Raw genomic sequence first — 26,771 nt, forward strand, 5'->3', positions numbered from 1 at the left:
CTGTTACACCCCGAGTATTAAACCCAGACACTCAGTGAGTGAAGAATGTGAGCAATAAGCTGGTGAAACGTCTACGATCATGAGTCACAAGATTAAGTACACCTCTATCTGCCAAATGGGAAGAATGTGTGGGGCGCAGTAACACAAAAAACAGATGTTAAACCCTCGGCGTCTAAAGGCATGGGGAGCGCGGTCGTCGGTGATTTGGTCTTCAAAACACCCGCCATGGTGTCTTTCTGCGGTTATTATATTCGTGGTTCGAACATTGAGCATTATACCCTTGGAAGTTCCCATCTCCTGTAAGTGAAACAGCCGGTTGGTCGGCCTGGTTACGAACACGGAGGCGCTGGGTCCTGGGCGGTGCTGCACCAAGATTTTCTGTAGGGGTTAACCCCCTTAGCCATCATCTTTCCCTGGATTTCCCCCAAGGTAGCCAGGTCATTTTTCTTTGATTATGATTGCTATGCGAAAAAATGGTTTTAAAATTGATAAGTGAATCTACTTAATATTTTATCCATCGTTTTGTAATGTCCAAAATCGAAGCATGTTTTGCGACCAATTTGAGAGTTTTTCGTAAGACCATCAGCTCAAAATTGTTGATGCCATGGCTGGCGAGGTTAGAAGACCACGTGGTCGCCGCTACTACAAATTTTTGCATCAGCTGGGCCCGAAGTGGTCGTCGCAAACATCTTAAAATGAATTAGATTAGCCTAATAAAGTTTGTTTGATCTTTAGAATCAGTAAGCATCTGATTTAGAAGCGATAGTCGCCCGGATGTGTGATTTTGCAGTTCCTAGTTGTTTGAAGCCAGAACAAACTGCTTACCAAAGTTCCCTTCAAGCTGATTTAAGTGTTAACTGCTTTAAAGGATTGTTAACACCCAAAGCAAGTTTCAACGAGCACTTGAAGACAAGACAGATGGATCATAGGGGAGCATTGTTGTAAAATTGTAGAAGCACCAGCAGTACAAGCAGCATCGTGAGCAACAATAGTTGATTACCATGTAGAAAGTACAGTTACCCCAGAAGAGATCGTAAATAACAAATGCTGGCATTCTTCTCAAATTGCCCAATCTCCACTACTTAGTTATGAAAGTGGACTAGGCTCTTTAATTCTGAAGCTGGAATTCCTGTCTACTCCACGCTAATTGTTGTAATTTGTACTTTGAACTTTTCATTTCATTATTTATCCTCGCGCCAGCGAAGTATATATAACAGCTGAGGTCGGTCTGTAATTTTTACCTCGATTTTTTATATCAAAGAAAGGCGAAAGTAAAATAGAGAGCCGTGAGGGCTTACACATATATATATATTCAAATATCACGCACATTATACACAGCCTCCACTTTAGCGGCTTTCACATTCGGGACTGAAACGTCAGTTGGCGCCTTGAGTGAGTGGCTGGTGTGAGTGTCAACTGCCACCAGCATGGAATAATTAAACAAAGAATTCAGAAAAAAAGTTTAATACAGTTATCGATAAGGTCATAGACATAAGTTCCTCTCCGTGCAGTCGAGCATAGACAGACGAAAAAAAAATTGTGGCGAGTAATAAATTTTCTAACTGTGAAATGTTGATACTGGCAAAGCAAGGTGTAGACTAAAAGCTGGGTTTCTGTGTCGGAAAGGTCCTGCTGTACTGAGGCACATAGAAGCTGTTGTTACTGGCCGTAATCTTCAATGAGACCTTTACCACTGTTATCTACACTTCGGTCAGACACCACATAATGATAATTACTCGGCCACAGGACCGGTCCCCTCCCCTCCCGAATCTGTTAAACGCTTGTTTCGCTACTTTATTGCTGAGGGTTTGCAAAGTGTGGGAGGAAACTGCAGGCATGGCCACCTCCCAGTTCCACATCCACAAATATTTGTGTAAAACGTTTCTTGTTACATGGCTACATCACAAGGCCGGCAGGTCTTAGTCTTGTCTCCTCAACAATTCTCTTCTGTCTTGAGCACGCGCACACACTCGCACACACACACACATACACACACGTTTCCTCACACATCCACATACAAGTGAGACACTCGCGGAGGGTGCATGTGGAGGGACCCGGCGGTCCGTCTCTATACGTTGCACCTGTGGACCACAACCAAAATGTTTTGCTTCTCTTCCTATTGCCATGTGCAAGCAGTAGGATGTTAGATGACAGGTATTTCTGTTGACATGGATTATTCTTCGGTGTTATATTATCACAATACATTCTCAGCTTATGACCTCAGCATATTTTAAAGTTAACAGTAACTACTGGTTTAGTCCTTAAAGTCCCTTTTTTATTTGTTTTATAGAAAAACGGAAAATGCTGTCGGTTTTTTGTTTTTTTCGCAGGTTGTCCGTGGTAAGAAAATAACACTAACTACATTGTATTATTGTCGGTGACTTATACTCATGGCATAATAACATGCTATGTGTATAAACAAATAATAAATCGCTTAGTATATCAAACGGTTTCCTTCCCTCTGCACTCAACTCCACAATAATTGCTTCTCCCTCTGTATCTCCTTTTCTCTACTTCTGTCTCTCTTTTTCTTTCTCTTTCATTCTCTTTCTTTTTCTTTCTCTCTTTCTCTCCCTTTATACAACTAATTTCCTTTTTTTCGCTTTTTTCTTTCACTCTTGTTTTAATTAATGATGTATATACACATATACCATAGACATTAATTTGCAGATAATACATGAGAAGACATGTAAACAGAATATTATACAGATAATCTACCTTATAAATACAATATTTGACGTCTATGAAAAAATAAGAAATAATAAACAAAGCAGACAAAACAAATCCTATCTACACAAGGCAGGTCAGCAAAAACAAGCCATTCATCACAGTATTTATTCACACTTCACGGTTAACATGGGGAAACAGCAAGAGAAACACTGATCTCAACCCTGAAGCAAAGCCAGAGGGCAGAATCAACATATTTATCATTATTGATTTAATGTTCTATGTTAATGGAAATTAAACATTAATAAACACTATATTTACACATGTTTTAAACATCACAGTAAGGCAAAGTAACATGGTCAAGTAAGAGCAACGACAGTTAAGCAATTAAATGTAGAAAATGTACTTAAAATCATTATTAAAGTCTCATGCAGGTGTTCCTGGAAACAATATCATTAACAATGATATATGAGGTTAAAATATAACTCGACATAAAGATACAACATATTTTGTAGGCCAGTGTACGAGAATATATCTACATTACAGAATGTTGTTCAAGTAAAAACAGAACAGTGACATATACACACAGGCAGATTATGATTGTAAAATATTTTTTTCATGTACACAAAAAGCAGACATTAAGTAAGATGTTAATTAAATATGCAAAGATTATTTATGGGGATAAAAGCAGATTCAACAACATTTATGCCAATATTTAACGGTAAATTCGATTAGAGGGAGTTCGAGTTTAGGTGTGCCGACACCTGTTTGCGTGTTAACCGACACAGATTATAGTTGTGACTTCGCTTGTAACAGCCTGAGGTCCAAGCTAGGTCTGTGTTGAATTGTTACATCTTTGCTTCACTCCTGCTAGTCTCCGGTAACACGGAGCTCTGTGTCTTCAAGGTGTAACCTACGCAGCTACTTTCGGAATCTCGTCTTAGATGAACGGAAAAACATTTTTTCATCAGCTCCTTGAAACGAGAGCGGAATCTCTTGGCAGACAGAAAATAAATGTAAAAATTGACAGCGTGATTGGCTTCTGATAAACTTATGGCAAGTTGTTGAAACATACTCCACGTAAATATCTTTTCTATGGTCTCTGCATTTATTGTGTCCGATAGTGTAATGAGATGATAGATGCAGGTCGGCAAGGTGAGTATCAGAAAGACGATTGCAGCACACACCATCATGATACAAATGGTCTGTTCAACTCGTGCCTCAGCTGTCCTCCCTGATGTGGACTGGGTTGTCGCCCTGATGGCCTCGCGCGTCTTTCTCTGCTGCCTGAGACTGACGATGATGAGGCAGGTAAAGATAGACAGGAGGATGAAGGGCAGAAAAAAGTAAATGGAGGCTACAATCCAGCTCCAGTAGGTCTTGACGAACTCCGGGTAGTCACAGTCTCCACTTCCTTTCTTGTCTATGTTAATAAATCCATACAGCAAACACAAACACAGGGTCAGACCAAGTAGCGCGGCAATGACAATGGCTTTCCTCGTAGTGAAGTAAGCATTTCTTCTCAATGGATAGCACACGGCTAGGAACCTCTCGAAACAGATGAGGACGAGGGTCCAGTTGGCGTAGCAGCTGACTACCTGAACCAACACATCCCCTTTACACAGATATGTATTTACCGGCACTTCATGATAGTAAATCTGGTGAAAGATTACCTTGAGCACCAGAGCTGCGAGGTCTGCCGCCGCCAACAGCACCACGTATACGGTGGCCGTGGTGAGGGTCATTGTAGCAACTGTCAGGATGCAGGCCACGTTGCCAGGGACGCCAAAGGCTGCGAGGACCCAGATGTAGGAGCCGTGATACAGTCTGAGAATGTTGTAGTAATAAGCAAAACGATCGGCTTCAGTGTCACTTGTGTTGTTCATTTTGTGGTTTTTCAGCAGTCCCACAGAACTCTAAAAACAATAGACTATTAGTTACAGATTTTAACATATATTTATGCATTTCATTACTCATTGCATTAATGTCTGTTTTATAATGTTTTAAGCACTATTCATGTACGTGTATAAAAAGAAATCTGCAATCGAATTGTGAACATACCTAATCAAATGCAACTATACCTTCATTCTCCAGTATCCTGTCTTGCTTCACGTGACAGAGTTCAGACGACAGTAGAAGATACAATTACCCAAAACATTCAATAGTAAGGCCAACTGGAGGGAGGTATTCTGCATCACGTGGGTATCCAGCATACAAGTGATCTTTCACACAGTTCGAAGCCCTATGTTTTAACCACTCCCAACTATAGCAGCTCTTAATTTGCCTGATTCTGTAAGCATCGAAATACTAACACTGCGTGCACCCAGTAGTTCAATAAAGATCACGTGACCTGTTTGTTTTGAGTGTTTACTTACATCAGACAGTGCTAATGGCCACTCACAACACCACCTCTACCCTTCCATAAACCGTTTTATACTTTTATAAACGATTGTCATTCATGTCAATGACTGATGCCTTAAAGCGAAAACTGATGAAGAAAAGAATCTTTTTTCGTTATTTCCTTCTCATGTAAGTTTATCACGTTAATAGCATAGTGCTGACAGTTTTGAAACCAACTGTTTACTAGTGACCGTTATAACGTCTAGACCCAGCTCATCCTGTTAATCGTGATCATCTCAACAAATAAACCACTCGGCTAGCGGCTGTCTTTCTCAGTTTACTACAGACCCAAGATCATAATTATACATGAAGAGGCAAATCTTGACTGTAATTCGCATTAACTTCAGATCACAAATGAAGTACTTACCTCCGCTTTGGAAGGCAATCTGTTGTGATTTCTGTGAAGTTCTCTCCACGGTTTCCAAAACTGGAACGCAGACAACACAGGTTCTTCTTTACACTCCTTATCACACGGAGGCGAGCACGCGATCCCCCTGCAATCTTAATATGCTTGGCAATGGCACAATGTCAAAAAAAGTGCTTGACTGCAGTTCCCGTCCACTGTTAACATTCACAAAAAAACATTTTTTAAAAAATAAAAGAGTTAATGTTATGCGGGCAAGTCTGCATCCTGGTGTAGTATGCCAAAAAATCTCTTCCAGACTAATTAGCGTCAAGCTCATTAATCCAAATGGGAGTGAAAATGAGGTGATTATCGCAAGGACAGTCCTGTTTAGAGACAATGTTTTCCAAATACAGTATGTGTTGCATGCAATACCTTCAGCAGACCTGTGTCGGTCTTCACTTCCCTGTACTTACAATTAGTTACACTGTTACAGTGTCATCATAACTATTAGAATCCTCAAATCGTTGTGTGTAATAATGGCACCATTGTTGTCATAATTTTGTTAAGCAGTTTATTATTAGTAGTATAGTAATGTAAATACCATTGTTGTTCTTTGACAACTAAGAAAGGAGTTGCCTACCTTTGTGCATAAAAATCAGAGCACACGTTGTCTCCCTTCTCTGCTTGTTTCGAGGGCAGAGGACAGTAACAAAAGTCCGGCCACACGCTCCACTGACGTTTGTGCGCCTTTCTGCAACCGTCCAACACCAACACAGGCCTGAGCCAGCCTCGAACCTGAGGAATAATAATAATGCTTGTGCCTTCTACTGCCTCTCACTATCTGGCCCTCCCTAGTCGGCGCCGCGAGCTTTATAGCTTCCCTCCAGACCTCTTCAGATCCCGATAACACACACACACACGAATACACACACACACACACACACACACACACACACACACACACACACACACACACACACACGCACGAACACACGCACGCACGCACGCACGCGCACACACACACACATTTTGAACAGCAAGGGGAAATAACAAACATAACCACAAAGAGAGCTTTGGAGAGCCATGCCAAGATGTTGTGAAGAGATTGTTGTGCTAATTCGTCAGTCTATTCTACTTACACTCCTTGTTTTATTTGGCAGCAGTGCAGTAAATATGGACAGATTCTCTCAAGTATCAGAATCAAACTATACCCACCCGTTCTTTTTTATAAGGATGCAACAGATGAAAATATGTCTCATTATTATAGAGAAGCATCTTCAACAACAGCGAGACCTCTGTCACAACTTCATCGACTTTAAGAAGGTGTTTGACAGACAATTAGCAAGTAGCCAGCACGGACAAGAAGAAGACTCCCTCTGACCTTCTACCCCACCTACATGGAGCAGGGTGGACAAACAGCAATGCTTAGAGGGAGAGGAATTGCTGCAATTTTTGAAATTTTCTTATCCCGACAAATGGTTGATATCCATTAGTTGGATGATGGTGTTGATGATGATGATGTAGTCAGGCACGTAAACACACAAACAAAGCCTCCAAACCCATAAACACTCACGCACACACGGGAGGAAATAACCCATTGCTAACCACACTAAGGATGTAAGTGAATATTCAATCTGGAAACCCATAAAACACCTGAAATCCACTATCTGTGGAGGAATGCAGAGAGACTGCGCTGTAGCAACATGCTTGCGGAACCAACACAAAAGGCTCTCTTATAAAAATAAATGTGGGAATGCAGAAATCTTAAAGCATTCACATGAGGTTGCCAAGACAAGAAATCCAATGCAGTGTGAGTAGTTCTCGGGTATCCTAAGTGTGTGTGTGCGCGCAAAGCTAGTTGAGCGTCGTTTGTCGAGTTGTTTGCGTTTAGCGATGATCTAGAAGTTAATATACAAATATATATTACAGACCAACGATAGGTAAACACACCTAGCTCCACGATGTATTATCACACTAATGCCACCGTGCAAAAACCAGGAACTCTGTAAATCAATCAGCAGTCTCTCTTACGAGTACGAAAGAGATATAACCTATGATTGCTAAGAAATGCACATTTCATAGTCACACGACTGTCGTAGTCACAACTCATATCGGAAAAGGTTGCTCTCTCCACAGATGTGAACAGCGCTCATTAAAGCCGATAAAATCGTCAGGAGCGAGTCGAGTGTCAGGTCCACAAGCTGATGATTGATGAAGGCGATAAAGTTTGTAGACGACGCGGATGTGCGCCTGGTGACGATGAGTCTTCAGAGGACGACGAGGAGCATATGGAGTCGGCTCAGAAAAGAAAAGCATCATCAGTCTGGCGGAAATGAGGGTCCACCCCGGGGACTGAGTGACTTCATCGTCGTCACTCCACCAGCCCTAGTGGGACCATGCGAGACTTGAACCCACCACTCACTGCCTCCACTTGCTGTTGTCGATGGTTTGATGGTGTGGCTTTGAGCGGCTGTTATCAAGTGTGTGCGGGAGAGAGTTGACTGAGGTTTGGGTGTGGTAGGGGGTTAATGTTAGGCATCCCACATAGATTTAATTTAATATATTATAAATATAAATATTATCCTTGCTGCATCCTAACATGGTCAACACTTAGTTCTGCTCTTCCACTCCTCCCTTTAAACCTTTCTAGTTGTAGGTAATGACACTTGACACTAAAACTCAACAAGGCTGAAATATTCAGTCTTTGCTGAATGTACCTGATACACAAGCCCGTCACTAAGAGCCACGTCTAACCACAAGAAAAATGAAAAGTATGAGCAGTCTTTCATCATACATGGGTCACTTCCTGGCCATCGCCGTCTCCGCGATTGAAAGGAACAATAATGGTGGCTAAATGGATTGGGAAACACGTCAACAGTGACCCTGTCCTTTTCCTACACCACACAGTTCCTATATTCATGGTACTTATATTATGATGCACAGTTGCCTAGAAATTCTCGCGGTTTCTTTCTACGACGTCAGCAGTGAACGAAGACCAGGATGTGGCGAGGAAGAGAAACGCAACGGCCAAACAGCCATGACGTCATCAGTAGGAATCGTAAGAACAGAAGGAGAGAAGGAGATGTTGACGGAATTCGAACTATCGGAAACTGATACCGAGACTACTGATGGTACATCTCCGCTATGTACAGACCTAAGCCAAACGGACATCTTTTCCCCGCTTTTTCTTTCCTGGTCACACATTCTGTTGGCTTCAGTTTATTTAAGAAACCTTTTTGCCTTCGTCGGTGTTTGATGTTGTTGTTGTTGTGTCCCAGTCCTTCTATTTTGTTCGCTTAACGTTCCGGATGCTGCTCGGCTGTTGCGAAGGTCATACTTTCCGGTCGGAGGATGATTACTAGGCAGACGTTACACACAGTATCTCCACCCATGGCTTCAGATGCCCAAAATATCCTCCAGCCTTTTCCACTTATTTCCTTCCTACTTTCCCCGAGCTTTCCCCTGTTTCACTCCGCAATGCTGTAACTGTTTCATGGCCAAGTCACCTGATTGGTTGCGCCAGTTCCCGGAAGTGATACCTGGCAGGACACCTGCCAAATTCTCCTCCACACCAAAGAGAATGTACTGTTAAAGTTGGCACAGAACCCACAGAATAGTTTTGTTTGTTTGCCATTTCATGCTAAGGTGCACTTTTGTTTTTGTAGTGTTGGGGTAAGACATCATAAATTTTATCTGAAGGGAAGTTTGCGTTTTCAACTCAGCTTAATCTACCCAAACATGTTCCAATCTCTGTCCAACATATGAATAACATCTTTGTGGCTGTTTGTCGTGTTATGTTACATGTGCAAAAATTATTTATGCGATGATAGAAAACATGACATTTCTGAATCTAAAGCACGCAAGGGCTCGAAAACATTTCATTTGAAAGATATCTCAGCCAGGAAAATATAGAAAAAAAATCCTCCTTTCGTTACTAGCATCGTTTACATGATCTAGCCCTCAGTGTTATTTCAATCATCTTTCAAAACTTTCTTTGCAACTTCAAATCACGCGCGCGCGCTCGCGCACACACACACATACACACACACAAACACACACATAACATGCATATTCATCTAATCCACACATATATCAATAGCTTAGTGAACGTTTCCTCCATCGTCGCAATCTAAGAGTGCTGAAAGTGATGATCTCATCTACCTCCATTGTGCGCAGAATATTTGGAAAAAGCTTTGCAGGCACTTAACCATCGCTAAAAGCAGCAGACTGCGATATTTGTCCACAGAGCAGTTCTTAAATGTCTGTCTGCAATCGTCTCTGCGATGACCTGTTGACCTCGTGCAGGATAATCAGGGATCAACAGCTGCTGCTTGAAGTACTGAAGCTGTCTGTGGACCGGTGTTTGTAACCGTTAGTCACACAGTACTGTGTCTTATACAAAGCTTAGTGCGGATGATGCTCATACCACCGAGGTAAGTATTTGACACAAAGCAGCGTTGAGTCGGTGCTTGTAACTCCCGGTCCTAAAGTGCGTTTCTACAGCATCCATCCACTACTTGTAGCCCCGAAACTGTACACTATACGGCACGAGGAGGGTGCTTACAGCACTGCACCATGCTGACATCAACAACACATGGTCTGGCATCTTTGGCACAGCCAACAGTGCAAAGAAAAAGTTAATGGACTGCCGGAGTCTTCTTGCGGGGAAAACAAATGGCGTTTCATTATCTTCTCAAGAAGCCTTTACGATCGTTTCCAAAAAGGCCTCCATAGCTCGACAAAAAATAAATAAAGTCTCGTAGGCAAAGCATCTCAGGCTGCTCCTTGAAGCAGGTGCACAGTACATCAACCAGCTGTGGATGACGGAGTTAACGATAGCGTAGACATCAGCCTCGCTCGTTTAAGATTTTATCTTTTTATTTGACGTTTTCACGCTACCTTACCTTACCTTACCTTACTTGTTTTGCCAGATCAACATTCTGAGGGAAATATCTATTGGAAATACGGAGGCGTTCTGCTTATAACACAGCAAAATTTTTTTCATTTTTGAAATCAGGTTAGTGAATTGTACAAAGCCTAAAATGTGGGTCAAGATCGCTGACATCACCACACCTGACAACTAGGGACAGAAGAACAAACAACACATGCATGAGACAGAAGGATAAACAACAGTACCAATGACAAATAAAAGACAAATACGGAAAACGCAAAGAGAAGCCAAGTAGCAAAGACTGAAAATATCAGGATTTTGCAAACATGAGTAGGTAGGTAGCAATAAGTAGCGATAAGGGGGAAGGTGTGGAAAGCATTGTGTGTCGTTAGTAATTCTCAAGGAAGATGTATGTATTCAGTGTACATTTAAAAGATTTAATTGTAGGTTAGCGGATATGGAAAGGGAGAGAGTTCCATTGTTTTGCTGCACAGTAACTAAACATCCTGTGACTATATGTTGTTGTTGTTCTGGTGACAGGAATAGTTAGAACACAGTCATCGGACGAAGAACGCAGTTGTCTGGCATGTAGGAAAAGAAGTTCAGATATAGTCAGGGCAGGAGGCTGCCAAGAAATTAAAACGAAGAAAAAGTGAGTGAAATGGCTCGTTTCCTGTCACTGGAGTTCTGTACTTTCTGGAGTTTATGGATGAGGTGTGTAGGGCAGTCGGCAAGCAAGGAGTTACAGTGATCATTGTCTTCAGCACTGCTATGGTCACCTAGCAACGTGTCCACTTGTTACAAGGTTTTACTATTTAATCATTTTTTACTCTTTGTGAGTTATGATAATCATGAAAGTCATATCCTACCTGAGTACGGCAAGTAATATTGTCTTGCAGAAGCCGTCAGACCAAAAATCTACTCACCTCTGACCTTTCAAATTCACTGGAACAGTAGGCAGGATCGCTGTCCCACCCTGTTACCGTCGGGGACTGCTTAGCTTCTCGAAGAAAAAGGTAGGGTTAGGATTATCACTAAGAATATTCTGGAACCACTCAGATCAGAAGATGGCCGAGTATTTCAGAGCACGAAGGATGCCACTGGTCCACACTTAAGCTATGCTTCCAAAGAATAAATGATTTTGTTTTCCTGTGTGGTTTCACCGCACGACGAGACTTGTTCTAGTGTGTTCATGCTATACAAACGGCTGTTTTTGAATGTGTGACTAAGACAAATTATTTATCACAGATATCCGGGGTGAACTGAACAGGGCATTCTCTACAGAACAAACCCTGGCCTGTCCCGCTCGGCAACGGCGCCAACGAAACCTCAATGACCCTTCTAGTACCTTCGCTGGCATTTCCTGTCGTTCTTGCGTATCCTTCTCTCTTTCTTACACACCCTCACACATGCGCACAAAAATGTATCATGATGTATATTTTTTAGCATCTCAATATTCCTGGAGGGTGAAAAAATAAAGTATCTAGTATCGTGTAGACATGCAAGCAGGAACGACCCCAAGACCCCGCGCTAAGAAAAGCACCTTCTGTAATTTCGTTTTGCCCTGATAAATATGCTGTGCCGGCTTCCAAAGGCTCCGCAGTTGTTTTTTTTTTTTTTTTTGTTTGTTTTTTTGTTTTTTTGTTTTTTTTTTCCTCGGCCCCGCATCCCCCTAGCACCGGCTCTGCCCCTCCTGAAAAGGTTTTGTGAGTCAGTTGTGTCCACAACAAAATATTGTATATTCAGCGTATGACATTTTGTTTGACATTCAGAAAAGCGTTCTGCACGCCGCTGTGAGAGTGTGTTTGAGTGTGTGTTTGTGTATATATATATATGCTCAAGTATATATGCCTACTTTTCTGTCGGTCTGTGCGCAAGCTGTTGTTTCTCTGCATGTGGTGTGTGTTTACAGGGCTGGCTGCCTTGCCATGGGTCTGAGCTGCTGGCTCGGCATGAAATATCAACTCCCTCTCCTTGTCTATCTGTATGTTGGTGTGTGTCGGTCGCTGTTTGCGGCAAGTGTACTGTCGTGTTGTTGTTTTTCTGTTGCGTCTCCCTTGATGGCACCGCCTGCTGTCGGCTGAGCATATTGTTTATCTTTTTTCTCATATTTTCTGATCAACAATCTTCGTGAGCTTCAGACCCAGAGAAGTCGTCCTGCAGTACAACTGATACTCTACAAGAAGGTCCATATCAAGGGAGAGGGTGGTTCCTTGAATCCACTTCATGTTTTTTCTGCACTCAGCTTGTTCCTGCTGGCACCGAACATACAAGACACACTCGTGGTCTATCTAAACACATGTCCTGGCCTAACACTTCTCTTTTTGCAGTTACGCCAAGAAGAGTGCGCCCTTTACCAGAGAAATTGTAATCTTTATAAAGAATACGATAATAAGTCTTAGCAGCCATCACCAGAATAACATGGGGCTGTGGGATCTGGTGACGGACTAAATGGCTGTCAAGGCTCACCCCTTCTATTTCATCTCCTTCTCTGTGACCAGTTCATCCTAGTGCTTCGCGATAACCGACAGTTCGCCACAAAAGGACCGAACTGGATCCACTTTGTGATAACTGCCATCAACAGGGTCACAAAAACTTGTACATGCACCGCGTGCCTTTGCACATTAAATTAACAGTTGCACTTCTCGCGTGTCTGTACTTTGTCGGCAGAATGAGTTCCCAGAAACCGGACAGGTGTCTAAACAATTAGCATGAGAAGGGGCCAGGGCAGGGTAGGAGGGGGTGAGTCATGCACATCACCACAAGGAGAAAAGGTGTATGATGGCATGAATGCGTACCTTCTTATCTTTAAACGGTGTAGTTCACGAAGCACAGAGTGTGAAGAACTTTCTATGATGGCGATTACTTCATAATTCAAGCCGTTCTCCCTTTCCTGACTCGGCTCTTTTCTGCACTACAGCTTGTAATTAGCCTCGACACCTAGCACAGGTTTAACGAGCCGAGGAGATTTTTTTCCAACTGCACATCTTATTTGTGAAGGCTGAACCTTCTTTCAGTCTGTGGAATGATAAGAGAGAAACATGCATTTGAAGATTTCTTAAGACACATCTTACAGGTGACCGCAGTAAAAGAATGCAGACTAAGGTTTTCTGTCTTCGGGAATGACTTTTATATTTGAAAAAAAAAACCGATGATAACTGTTCTGTTAGAAAAGGCAACCAGAATACAAAATATGTAAGTTTGCATAAATTTGTAACTGCAACAAAGATGGGTTTCTGTACTCTCCTTTCTCGTCCTTGGTAGACGCATGTCTTTCTTGCTTATCTAAGTCACCACGAGACAATAAGACAGGATGGTAAAGTGGTCCAACCAACAAATCGAAACTATTGCTGAGACCAGGGGGAGGTCCACAATCGACAGCAGAGGCAGTGGAGGGATGGATAAGGTGGTAGTAACAACTGCGCTTTCAGTATTTCAATAAGGTATTTACACGACTTTTGAAAAAACGCTTTAATCCTTTTGGTGGTCTTGTGATGATGCTGATGATGACTGCTGCTGTCTCTTTCTCTTTAGCGTTTCTTTTGTGAGTTAATGATCACAAAAATGTCCTCTGGGTTATCTTTTGCTGACAGGGCTGTCCTTTGAGAATCAATACAGCGAGAATGGGATGTGCTGGGATCAGATCTCACCTTGACCACGCTCTTCTTTTTCCGTCTGCGCGTGCAGTTCGGACCCCAAGGCTCTACTCACTCGGCTATCCGCCTCCCCTTGGCCACCAGAGGAGATGGCTAGTCCACACCCTCCCGTCAACACCCGGCGAGTCACGGCGACACTAATTATTAATGGCTGGCTGGCAGCAGGAAAGGTTAGTGGCTAGGGTTTATCTCTTTTGCGTGTTTTGCTTTGGAATTTTCGTTCTCTAATATGAACTATTTTTTGTCAAGCCTTTCACGAAAACCCATTATTGCCAAGAGAAATCATGTAATCTAGCTGTGTAACCTTATCGACATAACCTAATCTTTACTATCAGACACTGATGTCAAAATGTACATATTTTAGACTCACAGATGTTTCAAACTGCGTCAGTAGAGTAATAATAATAATTGCTTTTGAAAGAGCATATTTTTTTATTTTTATGTGTGTGTTTCTTTCCTCAGTGCAAACCACTCCCAGCCACTGCGAGATTCAGTTGTTGGACACATCTTTGCGAAGTGATTTGTATGTCCTAAATCATTTTAAACGATCGAGTTAGTATTTAGCGAGGGTTATATAGGTAAAGTTTACATTTAAAACATGAGAAAACTAAAAAACTGATGTAATGTAGTGTGGTTACATTTTTAGTATTGCTGAAACTCAACTGAAACTCAACTGAAAGGCAAAAGCTGCGCTAAGCAACAACTTCAGTCGCTTTCTTTCTAAAAAGCACTCACTCACTCACTCACACTCACTCACTCACTCACTCACATCACTCACTCACTCACTCACTCACTCACTCACTCACTACACTCACTCACTCACTCATCACTCACTCACTCACTCACTCACTCACTCACTCACTCACTCACTCACTCACTCACTCACTCACTCACTCACTCACTCACTCACTCACTCACGTCATCACTCACTCACTCACTCACTCACTCACTCACTCATCACTCACTCTCATCATCACTCACTCACTCACTCACTCACTCACTCACTCACTCACTCACTCACTCACTCACTCACTCACTCACTCACTCACTCACTCACTCACTCACTCACTCACTCACTCACTCACTCACTCACTCACTCACTCACTCACTCACTCACTCACTCACTCACTCACTCACTCACTCACTCACATCACTCACTCACTCACTCACTCACTCACTCACTCACTCACTCACTCACTCACTCACTCACTCACTACTCACTCACTCACTCACTCACTCACTCACTCACTCACTCACTCACTCACTCACTCACTCACTCACTCACTCACTCACTCACTCACTCACTCACTCACTCAGCTCACTCACTCACTCACTCACTCACTCACTCACTCACTTCACTCACTCACTCACATCACTCACTCACTCACTCACTCACTCATCACTCACTCACTCACTCACTCACTCACTCCTCACTCACATCACTCACTCACTCACTCACTCACTCACTCACTCACTCACTCACTCACTCACTCACTCACTCACTCACTCACTCACTCACTCACTCACTCACTCACTCACTCACTCACTCACTCACTCACTCACTCACTCACTCACTCACGTCACTCACTCAACTCACTCACTCATCACTCACTCACTCACTCACTCACTCACTCACTCACTCACTCACACTCACTCACTCACACTCACTCACTCACTCACTCACTCACTCACTCACTCACTCACTCACTCACTCACTCACTCACTCACTCACTCATCACTCACTCACTCACTCATCACTTCACTCACTCACTCACTCACTCACTCACTCACTCAACTCACTCACTCACTCACTCACTCACTCACTCACTCACTCACTCACTCACTCACTCACTCACCACTCACTCACTCACTCACTCACTCACTCACTCACTCACTCACTCACATCACTCACTCACTCACTCACTCACTCACTCACTCACTCACTCACGTCACTCACTCACTCACTCACTCACTCACTCACTCACTCACTCACTCACTCACTCACTCACTCACTCACTCACTCACTCACATGTCACTCACTCACTCACTCACTCACTCACTCACTCACTCACTCACTCACTCACTCACGTCACTCACTCACTCACTCACTCACTCACTCACTCACTCACTCACTCACTCACTCACTCACTTCACTCACTCACTCACTCACTCACTCACTCACTCACTCACTCTCACTCACTCACTCACTCACTCACTCACTCACTCACTCACTCACTCACTCACTCACTCACTCACTCACTCACTCACTCACTCACTCATCACTCACTCACTCACTCACTCACTCACTCACTCTCACTCACGTCACTCACTCACTCACTCACTCACTCACTCACTCACTCTCACTCACTCACTCACTCACTCACTCACTCACTCACTCACTCACTCACTCACTCACTCACTCACTCACTCACTCACTCACTCACTCACTCACTCACTCACTCACTCACTCATCACTCACTCACTCACTCACTCACTCACTCACTCACTCACTCACTCACTCACTCACTCACTCATCACTCACTCACTCACTCACTTCACTCACTCACTCACTCACTCACTCACTCACTCACTCACTCACTCACATCACTCACTCACTCACTCACTCACTCACTCACTCACTCACTCACTCACTCACTCACTCACGGTCACTCACATCACTCACTCACTCACTCACTCACTCACTCACTCACTCACTCACTCACTCACTCACTCACTCACTCACTCACTCACTCACTCACTCACTCACTCACTCACTCACTCACTCACTCACTCACTCACTCACTCACTCACTCACTCACTCATCACTCACTCACTCACTCACTCACTCACTCACTCACGTCACTCACTCACTCACTCACTCACTCACTCACTCACACTCACTCACTCACTCACTCACTCACTCACTCACTCACTCACTCACTCACTCACTCACTCACTCACTCACTCACTCACTCACTCACTCACTCACTCACTCACTCACTCACTCACTCACTCACTCACTCACTCACTCACTCACTCACGTCACTCACTCACTCACTCACCTCACTCACTCACTCACTCACTCACATCACTCATCACTCACTCACTCACTCACGTCACTCACTCACTACTCACTCACTCACTCACTCACTCACTCACTCACTCACTCACTCACTCACTCACTCACTCACTCACTCACTCACTCACCTCACTCACTTCACTCCTCACTCACTCACTCACTCACTCACTCACTCACTCACTCACTCACTCACTCACTCACTCACTCACTCACTCACCTCACTCACTCACTCACTCACTCACTCACTCACTCACTCACTCACGTCACTCACTCACTCACTCACTCACTCACTCACTCACTCACTCACTCACTCACTCACTCACTCACTCACTCACTCACTCACTCACTCACTCACTCACTCATCTCACTCATCACTCACTCATCACTCACTCACTCACTCACTCACTCACTCACTCACTCACTCACTCACTCACTCACTCACTCACTCACTCACTCACTCACTCCTCACTCACTCACTCACTCACTCACTCACTCACTCACTCACTCACTCACTTCACTCACTCACTCACTCACTCACTCACTCACGTCACTCACTCACTCACTCACTCACTCACTCACTCACTCACTCACTCACTCACTCACTCACTCACTCACTCACTCACTCACTCACTCACGTCAATCACTCACCTCACTCACTCACTCACTCACTCACTCACTCACTCACTCACTCACTCACTCACTCACTCACTCACTCACTCACTCACTCACTCACTCACTCACACTCACTCACTCACGTCACTCACTCACTCACTCACTCACTCACTCACTCACTCACTCACTCACTCACTCACGTCACTCACTCACTCACTCACTCACTCACTCACTCACTCACTCACTCACTCACTCACTCACTCACTCACTCACTCACTCACTCACTCACTCACTCACTGACTTCACTCACTCACTCACTCAACACTCACTCACTCACTCACTCACTCACTCACTCACTCACTCACGTCACTCACTCACTCACGTCACTCACTCACTCACTCACTCACTCACTCACTCACTCACTCACTCACTCACTCACTCACTCACTCACTCACTCACTCACTCACTCACTCACTTCACTCACTCACTCACTCACTCACTCACTCACGTCACTCTCACTCACTCACTCACTCACTCACTCACTCACTCACTCACTCACTCACTCACATCACTCACTCACTCACTCACTCACTCACTCACTCACTCACTCACTCACTCACTCACTCACTCACTCACTCACTCACTCACTCACTCACTCACTCAACTCACTCACTCACTCACATCACTCACTCACTCACTCACTCACTCACTCACTCACTCACTCACTCACTCACTCACTCACTCACTCACTCACTCACTCAACTCCTCACTCACTCACTCACTCACTCACGTCACTCACTCACTCACTCACTCACTCACTCACTCACTCACTCACATCACTCACTCACTCACTCACTCACTCACTCACTCACTCACTCACTCACTCACATCACTCACTCACTCACTCACTCACTCACTCACTCACTCACTCACTCACTCACTCACTCACTCACTCACTCCTCACTCACTCACTCACTCACTCACTCACTCACTCACTCACTCACTCACTCACTCCACTCACTCACCACTCACTCACTCACTCACTCACTCACTCACTCACTCACTCACTCACTCACTCACTCACTCACTCACTCACTCACTCACTCACTCACTCACTCACTCATCACTCACTCACTCACTCACTCACTCACTCACTCACTCACTCACTCACTCACTCACTCACTCACTCACTCACATCACTCACTCACTCACTCACCACTCACTCACTCACTCACTCACTCACTCACTCACTCACTCACTCACTCACTCACTCACTCACTCACTCACTTCACTCACTCACTCTCACTCACTCACTCACTCACTCACTCACTCACTCACTCACTCACTCACTCACTCACTCACTCACTCACTCACTCACTCACTCACTCACTTCACTCACTCACTCACTCACTCACTCACATCACTCACTCACTCACTCACTCACTCACTCCTCACTCACTCACTCACTCACTCACTCACTCACTCACTCACTCACTCACTCACTCACTCACTCACTCACTCACTCACTCACTCACTCACTCACTCACTCACTCACTCACTCACTCACTCACTCACTCACTCACTCTTTTTATTTGTCACTGTCAGATTTGAACACACCACCTTTCAGTCTTCAGACCTCGTCTTTAGCCACCAGGCTATACAGCCGTTACCAACTAACGTGTCTAAAACTTCGTGAAGAAGTCAAGTTCGCCGTTTACAACAATGAACAAATCCGCTGAACCGAGACGCACACGCCCCAGAACGGTGACGTCATCGACAACGAGGCTGCTGTTAACCGAAGATGACTAGTGCACGACGGACCACAAACACCCTGCTACTGTCCCCCTAGGTACTCCAACTGCCAGGAACACACACGTCATCGGAGTGACAGACGGCAACAACCTACCCGATCCTCTCCCTCCAGACATCATTGTACGCGTGGTCAGAGTTACCTGCCCAGTCAATGGAGGAATCGAACGGACTACAGTACCCTACAAAGACCAACAAGAAATAAGTGACAAGATGGTCCGGCCCTCCACAGTTCATGACAATTGCTATCCATAATGTCGGGGACTTTGTGTGGACGGCAAGACACAAGCAAGACAAGGGAGAGAATAAGTTCACTGACCAGTGACTACGCGACACGAGGTGTCCGTGCTAACCGTCACCAGGACACAGCACGGGACTCACCCCTGAAAATATTTCACATCTTCAACTGCGACATCGACGGTTTGCTCGTGAAAACACACTATCCTGGCTTTGTACAAAGCATTAACGTGTTTGTTATTGTGTCTCACAGACATTGCTTGACGTCAGCAGTACACTGCAATGTTTCTCTGACTTCCAACGATACTTCAGTCCTGCTTCTACACTTACATCGCAAGGAAGAGTTGCCGGCCGATATCCTTGTTTTAGTAAAAAATGTATTTAATAAGTTTTTGCATAGACTGCAGTGTACGTTGACAATTTGATTTTATTGCAATTTGACACCGAGTTTAACGAGACAAGTTCTGGACTTAAACCCACAGATGAAACGCAGGGTTCGGAGACAGACCAGGAGGAGATCGATCCTCGGCCCAGAACCGGATCCGCTGGGGTGGTATGGTTGCGGCACTAGGAGGACAAAGAAGACTAAAAAGATAAGTGGGTTTGTGTGTGTGTGTGCTGCTTCCACCATTTTGTAAGTCTATGATCATGTTGAAAGCACAGTTACATCTGGACTTACAGGCCTACCACAGAGACGTTAATATTCGAATACCACTTCTACCTACCACAGCGTTCTCAAGGCTAGTCAAGCAGCTAGTCTATCATGCCTTTGGCTTGAGTTTGTACTGAGCAACGCAAGCACTCGTAACCAAGCTAGCTATGTGCTAGCATAATGCTAGGCACTGGCCAGGGTGAACAGATAAAAACAAACAGCTAGCTATGTGCTAGCATAATGCTAGGCACGGCCCAGGGTGAACAGATAAACATGAATAAATGAGCGAAGTAGTTTACTGGCATGGATCCTGTAGCCTAACTGGCCGAAGTGGCTCATCATGTCTAGAGTACGTCCCGTGGAAGCGGAATCAAAGCTTTCCCTCCGCCACATTTACATCTGTAAGCTTTAAATAGCTCCTTATAAATCAAGTAGCCACTTTTATTTTTACTGAAAAGAATGAGCAGGATGGAGAGTGGGGGTGGGGTGGGGAAGCAGAATCCTATCCACAGGCCACAAACAGTGACCATATGCAGTAACTTCCAGAACACGAAGTCTACTTATTCTAAGGGGTGACTAATACATTTACTTTTGCATTATCCTAACATAAAAAATTCCATTTAAAATGACAGAAAAACTGGATAAAACATAAAAATACGTTAAATGAACAATGTCAGTGACACTAACTCAGATGAAGTGATGATCAGACATTTTAGAGTTGGCTAATATCGATGCAGTCTTGGCTTGCATCACATTAGAATGCTAAATTTTGATTGCCCGAGGGTAGTCACGTGACCGTGGTGACGGGCCTGGCGACCTACCCGGTCGTAAAATATGCGGCGTTCAATCGGAGCGCCAGTTGAGAAGGTGAAGAAAATGGGTGATTTACCAGTCGTCACCACGTGACCTATCAGACGCGCGCGCGCAGCAATCAGCGGAAGGGGGTAGGGGTTCGGTTACCAATTAGGTCGGGGAGTGCCGGCGATTAGCTGCCGAGCCTTGCACCTTGGCCCAGTGGGCCGCGGGCGGACCGCAAGTCAAACAAGTGTGCCGCGCGAGGACCGCGCCAGTGCACGTGCGACGCGCGGCGACACGGTGCGCCTAATGAGGCGGTCACCTCGTGCCGCGAGGGGGCGCCCGTGCACAGACCTGACGTCGGGCTGTTGTGCGGCGTCAAAAGTTGCAGCAGCTCGTCGAACGCCGCCGACCTCGGGTCCGAGTCCCCCGATGTACCACTCCGTGCACCACCCAGCCTCAAACATCCTCAATGCCTCCCCTGGCAAAAGAGAAGTGGTGCGCGGGAAAATGACACGCCGGAAGTGGCATGAAAGTGATGGCGATCCTTCACACACCAGTTGGCAATCATTGACTAGTTACAGCAGCTTATTCTTCCATTGTCAGAGGAAACCAGCGAGCAGTTTGCCCTCGCCCCCCGCTTCTGTCAGACTGTAGAGCGGGACCCACATCTGTGTGCGCGCGTGCGAGAGAGAAAGAGAAAAGAGAAAAGGATAATCTTTAAGGAGTGAATAAAACTTACATTGAGAAACACCTCCAAGAAAAGACAAACGTATAGTTCAGAATAAACGCAAAAATAAAAACGGTATCTTGAGAGAATGTCGATGCCAGATATCAGATCTCAGATATAAATTATAGCAAATTGTATTGAAACAGATTTTTCAATGGTGTGAAAGAGACACGCTGGGTCATTAGTGTCAAAGTGTCAAATGATACAGTAAATTATTTAACACCTACATACAGCAAGGTACACGACAGTAACCAGACATTATTGTGACTGTCTGTGGTAAAGTTTGTTTTAAATATACATTATTTTTTCATAAAATAAGTAAACTATAAGCTAAACTACATCGTCGTCGTCATGTTGTCATTTTAAAATTTGGACTGACATGTAGATGTTAAATTGTGACATATTTTTAAAAAGTTGATTTTGTCAGAGCTTTCTAGCATCAATGCTGTTAAATTACAATAGATAAGTTGATGTGTTTGGCAAAAATATTATATTTTATGTGAAATATGTTTGCCACATTCCACAGCTGGTCCATGCACAAAAAAACAAATTCCAAATTTCCGAACCCACAGTCCGAACACTTCCACTGTCACAACACATCTTATGTTCTTCCGACCATTCAATTCCCTCCCCCCTAAAAAAAAAATCTCCAGTTGAAAATGACACCAAGTCTCCACTTGAATATAACACAAAGTTTCCACTTGCTAGGTAACACAAATATGTCCACTTGAAAGTAACACAAAGTTTTCACTGACACCGATGCTCTTCCTGAAGTTATTTCTAATTCAGCTCTGGTTGGTGAGCCCGAGGCGGATACGATGAATAAGCGAAGATCAAACAACAAAAGTGAGAAAAAAAAACCCACAAAAACCTGGAGAAAAAAGTCTTTAGCTAAATGGCAAGTTCAAACTTAACTAACATTCTTCAAACATTAAACACACGCTCACCGAACAATCAACAAAGATACACACTCACCTCCAAGATACAAATCTGGTCAGATGTGCCCAGTCCAGTCAAGGCTAACTTCCAATTCTGTTCAGGATTGTTAAATAACACAAATCTGGTCAGGATGTGCACAGTCCAGTCAAGGCTAACTTCAATTCTGTTCAGGACTTGTTAAATAACACAAATCTCAGGATGTGCCCAGTCCAGTCAAGGGCTAACTTCCAATTCTGTTCAGGACTTGTTAAATAACACAAATCTGGTCAGGATGTGCCCAGTCCGGTCAGGACTACAACACCAAGTCGGTTCAAGACTTGTTAGAAACAAAACGTCCGGACACACTGATGACACCGAGGAGACTGTTACTTCTCCCCGCCCCCGTCAAGGAAAACTCACACAACAACATCCAAACACTCAACACTCTTTCCTTTGTTCTTTCGAACAAACAACCTATCACACCAGTTGATTAAAAAAAAACAACAAAAAAAACAAAGCCGGCCGGCCATCCCTGTGTGGCGCGCACTCAGACAGTAATTGCTGTCTTTCACCTCCCCTTCCAGTTACTTTTTCCCTGTCTCCTTCCTAGCTCCAAAAAAAAAAAACATTAAAAAATATAGCGCAGCAGGTTTGTGACATACTTCAATCTCATTTATTATTACATTCTTTGTTTAAACGTCTGGTCAACAGATTTCTCAAATCATGAAGTGGAGTCATATCTGGCGTCCTGTCGGTAGAGGTTGTTGCTACTAATCCACTGAAAGACTTTGCAACTTACATATCTTGTATTATTTTAATTTTAACATAATGATTATTTAAAATTGGAACTTTTGTAGTTAAAATAATTTTTTGTGCATCAACACTCTTGGCCAAACAGACAACACAACAACAAAAAAGGAAAAAAAAAGAAACAATGTCTAACTTTTGACATAAAGGCACGAGAGTGATTAGTGTTCATGGAGTGGTGAAATACTAAATTAAGGATGAATGAAAACGGTCCAGCTGATATTCAGTCTGCATCAAACTTTAAATGTCATGTCAACATCATCTTGTGTGATAATGTCTGTGGACTGCCACTTGTTTGGCAGTAACAGTTGGTTATTTTAACTAAAAATCAAAAAAATCAAATCAAACAGACTTTATTGTCTGCCAGGAGGACAGAAAATTTGTCTTTGCTCACATACCCATACAGACATTTAACAAACAGTTAGGAGTAAAAGTGAGGAGTAAATAGTGTTGATTGCACCAGTCATCAAGGCAGTGTATGTTTATCCTAACAACAAACCTTGGGTGACCAAGGGCCTAAAAGCACTGCTGAACAAAAAGAAACATTTGTTCATCACGGGCAGAAGCCCACGGACAGAAGATTAGTACATAGAGAGGACATGATGCTATCCCGTTGGGTGGGCAGAGGCTCTACGAGCATACTAGTTAGTCGCTTTCAGTAGTTTGCCGGTGGACCAACGAGTGTCGACGAGATTGAACAGAGGTCGAGTTAGCTCTCGCCATAACCCGATGTGTCAGAATGCGGCTCGTGGTTACATCTTGAGCTCGCTGGAGGGACTGCCAGACGTCGAGTGTTGATGCTTCCGCATGACGCAATAGATACGCGAGAAAGATCTTGGGTTCCTAGTGGAGGCGTCGGCGACGGAAGGATGTCGACATCGTGAGTGCCACAGCAACTTTGAGCTTTGTCCGTCAATGGAGAGAAGCAGCCAGAGACATTGGTGTGGAAGGAATGTGCCAATGTCGCATTATGTAAAAATACTGTCATGTTTGAAATGAGATGTAATGGCGAAGCCTGCGAGGAAAATAACTTTGGTACACGGAAATGGCCAAAGCAGCTTTACATGTCGATCATCGAAAACAAATCGTTTCCGGTCTAGGTCGCGCACGACTTCTCGATTTGGGTATGGGAGCCCTCACAGGGTGCAAACGTACCCCACTCTTTGGTTTGAGATCATAAAGCATCTTGTAGTGACGATCATATAATAAATCGTGCTCGAAAGGCAAGTTATATGGATGAGTTTCTCATGACAATGGCCACATGCAAATTCTCTGTTCGGATCAAGTTAATTATACATCTCAGAGGTTTTCTCTCAGTGATTCTTTAATTGTGTGGAGGACAAGACACTCTACCACGCCTAGCTGGTATGTTCAGTCTACATTTAACTGACTGATGACATTTGTCACACAAGGAATCAAAAGAAAGCAAGAAGACAAGACCCAAGTTCGTAACGCCAGGCTGGCAGCTTTCTTGTCCTCGGCAATATTACCAAACGGTTGTTGCTCGGCAAGAAACAGATTTTTCACTCTTGACTAGAACATACAGGGGGGGGGGGGCAGGAATATCCTTTTGCCCCCCCAATATTTGAGACGTAATTCCTCACAAAGAGTTAAGAACTGAAGAAAGGTAGGGGAACGTAGAGAGGAGACGGTCATCACCGTCACAAAAGCGGGCCCTGAGGCAAGTGGAGGCTGTAACACCTCTGACGATCAGATCGGGGACAGTCCGTTGGTCTTGTTTGCATGCTCATTGCAGGCTGTGTTGAAGCCTGAGTGAAGAAAGCAGCCGGACAGTACATCGGTACAATCGAGTGTCGTCTCCCTCCCCCCTCCCCCATAATGCGACGCCTTTTCTTTGGCGGTTTTCGTTTGACCAACATCAAACATCCCCCACCCACTCGCTGTCACCCACGGTGTGTGACCGAGTGTGACTGGCGTGGCCTGTGCATGCGCGCATGTGTGCATAGTGTGTGCGCGCTGAGTGTATATGTGCAGAGCTTGGAATGTTGACCGTTGCTGTCACGGGGGTTTGGTGTTTTCTTTTTTAGGTATAATGTTTGGTAGTGTATTTTGTAATAGAGGTACTGGAAGAGCTGACCAGTAGGTAACATGGGAGCGGGGGGATTGCTCTTGGCCGGAAGGGTTAGTGAGAAGATGTTAAGCGAGATCGATAAGCTTTGAAACTGTATCTTACTATCCCAGTTACCACGGCAACTGCCTCAGAACGCAGTTTTTCTGCCTTAAAACAAAACAAAACATACCTGAAAAGTTCCATGACACAAACGCGCTTGAATAACTGTCTCATTATGCATGTATTTAAAGAGAGGGTTGATCTGCTTAATCTGGACGAGATTGCAAATGGAGTTCATTAATAGAAATCACGAAGACGCAGTTTTTTTGGACACTGACTTGCCAACCTTGATTAATATGATTTATATGATTATAACGTTTATCACATTTCTTGTGAATGCGTTAGCGGGGAGTCATTCTTTAATTTGCTTTTTCTTATTTAATGCTGCTTTGCCTTTTAACAATAAAGCAGCGTCTTGTGTTTTAAACGATCGAGTTAGTATTTAGCGAGGGGTATATAGGTAAAGTTTACATTTAAAACATGAGAAAACTAAAAAACTGATGTAATGTAGTGTGGTTACATTTTTAGTATTGCTGAAACTCAACTGAAACTCAACTGAAAGGCAAAAGCTGCGCTAAGCAACAACTTCAGTCGCTTCCTTTCTAAAAAGTGGGAAAACCATTCAAATATAAAATGTATAATACGTTTTTCATATATTCATATAGAGATAGATGTAAAAAATATAACTTTTGCTTATTTTGTTACCCTCGCAGGGCTTCTGCTAAGGCTAAATTCTTTGGGGTCCCAGGGACCCCTTCTTCAGATTTCTAAGGGGTCCAGGCTAACTCTAAGGGGTCCCTTTACAAAGTTGGAAAAAAAAAACCCTAACAAATCAGCTACTTTGTTCAACTGTCTTTCAGGCACACAAAGCACTGTAATGTCTAGTCAGAAACGGCGAGATTTCTGTGCCATGAAGTCTGTGCAAGCATCTGTGATGAGCTTATGCTTACTGTACTTGGAGTGCTCACTTTCTTTCCGTTTCTGAGACGATGATTCTAACCACGCTGGCAACGACATCTTGGATATAAGTTAATGGAACTC

General features: G+C 43.9%; 1 protein-coding gene across 1 annotated transcript; it reads right to left on the minus strand.

The window, feature by feature from the left end:
- Nucleotides 1-2,821: 2,821 nt before the first annotated feature.
- LOC112564644 (adenosine receptor A2b-like) lies at nucleotides 2,822-11,255 on the minus strand. The gene is made up of 4 exons (XM_025239603.1): nucleotides 11,231-11,255; nucleotides 6,054-6,164; nucleotides 5,435-5,561; nucleotides 2,822-4,583 (listed from the first exon to the last, which is right to left on the minus strand). The coding sequence occupies exon 4, from the start codon at nucleotides 4,551-4,553 to the stop codon at nucleotides 3,516-3,518; it is 1,038 nt and encodes a 345-aa protein (XP_025095388.1). The 5' UTR covers nucleotides 4,554-4,583; nucleotides 5,435-5,561; nucleotides 6,054-6,164; nucleotides 11,231-11,255; the 3' UTR covers nucleotides 2,822-3,515.
- Between the last annotated feature and the right edge of the window lie 15,516 nt (nucleotides 11,256-26,771).

The sequence above is a fragment of the Pomacea canaliculata genome, linkage group LG5 (assembly GCF_003073045.1).
Source record: "Pomacea canaliculata isolate SZHN2017 linkage group LG5, ASM307304v1, whole genome shotgun sequence".
NCBI lineage: Eukaryota > Metazoa > Mollusca > Gastropoda > Architaenioglossa > Ampullariidae > Pomacea > Pomacea canaliculata.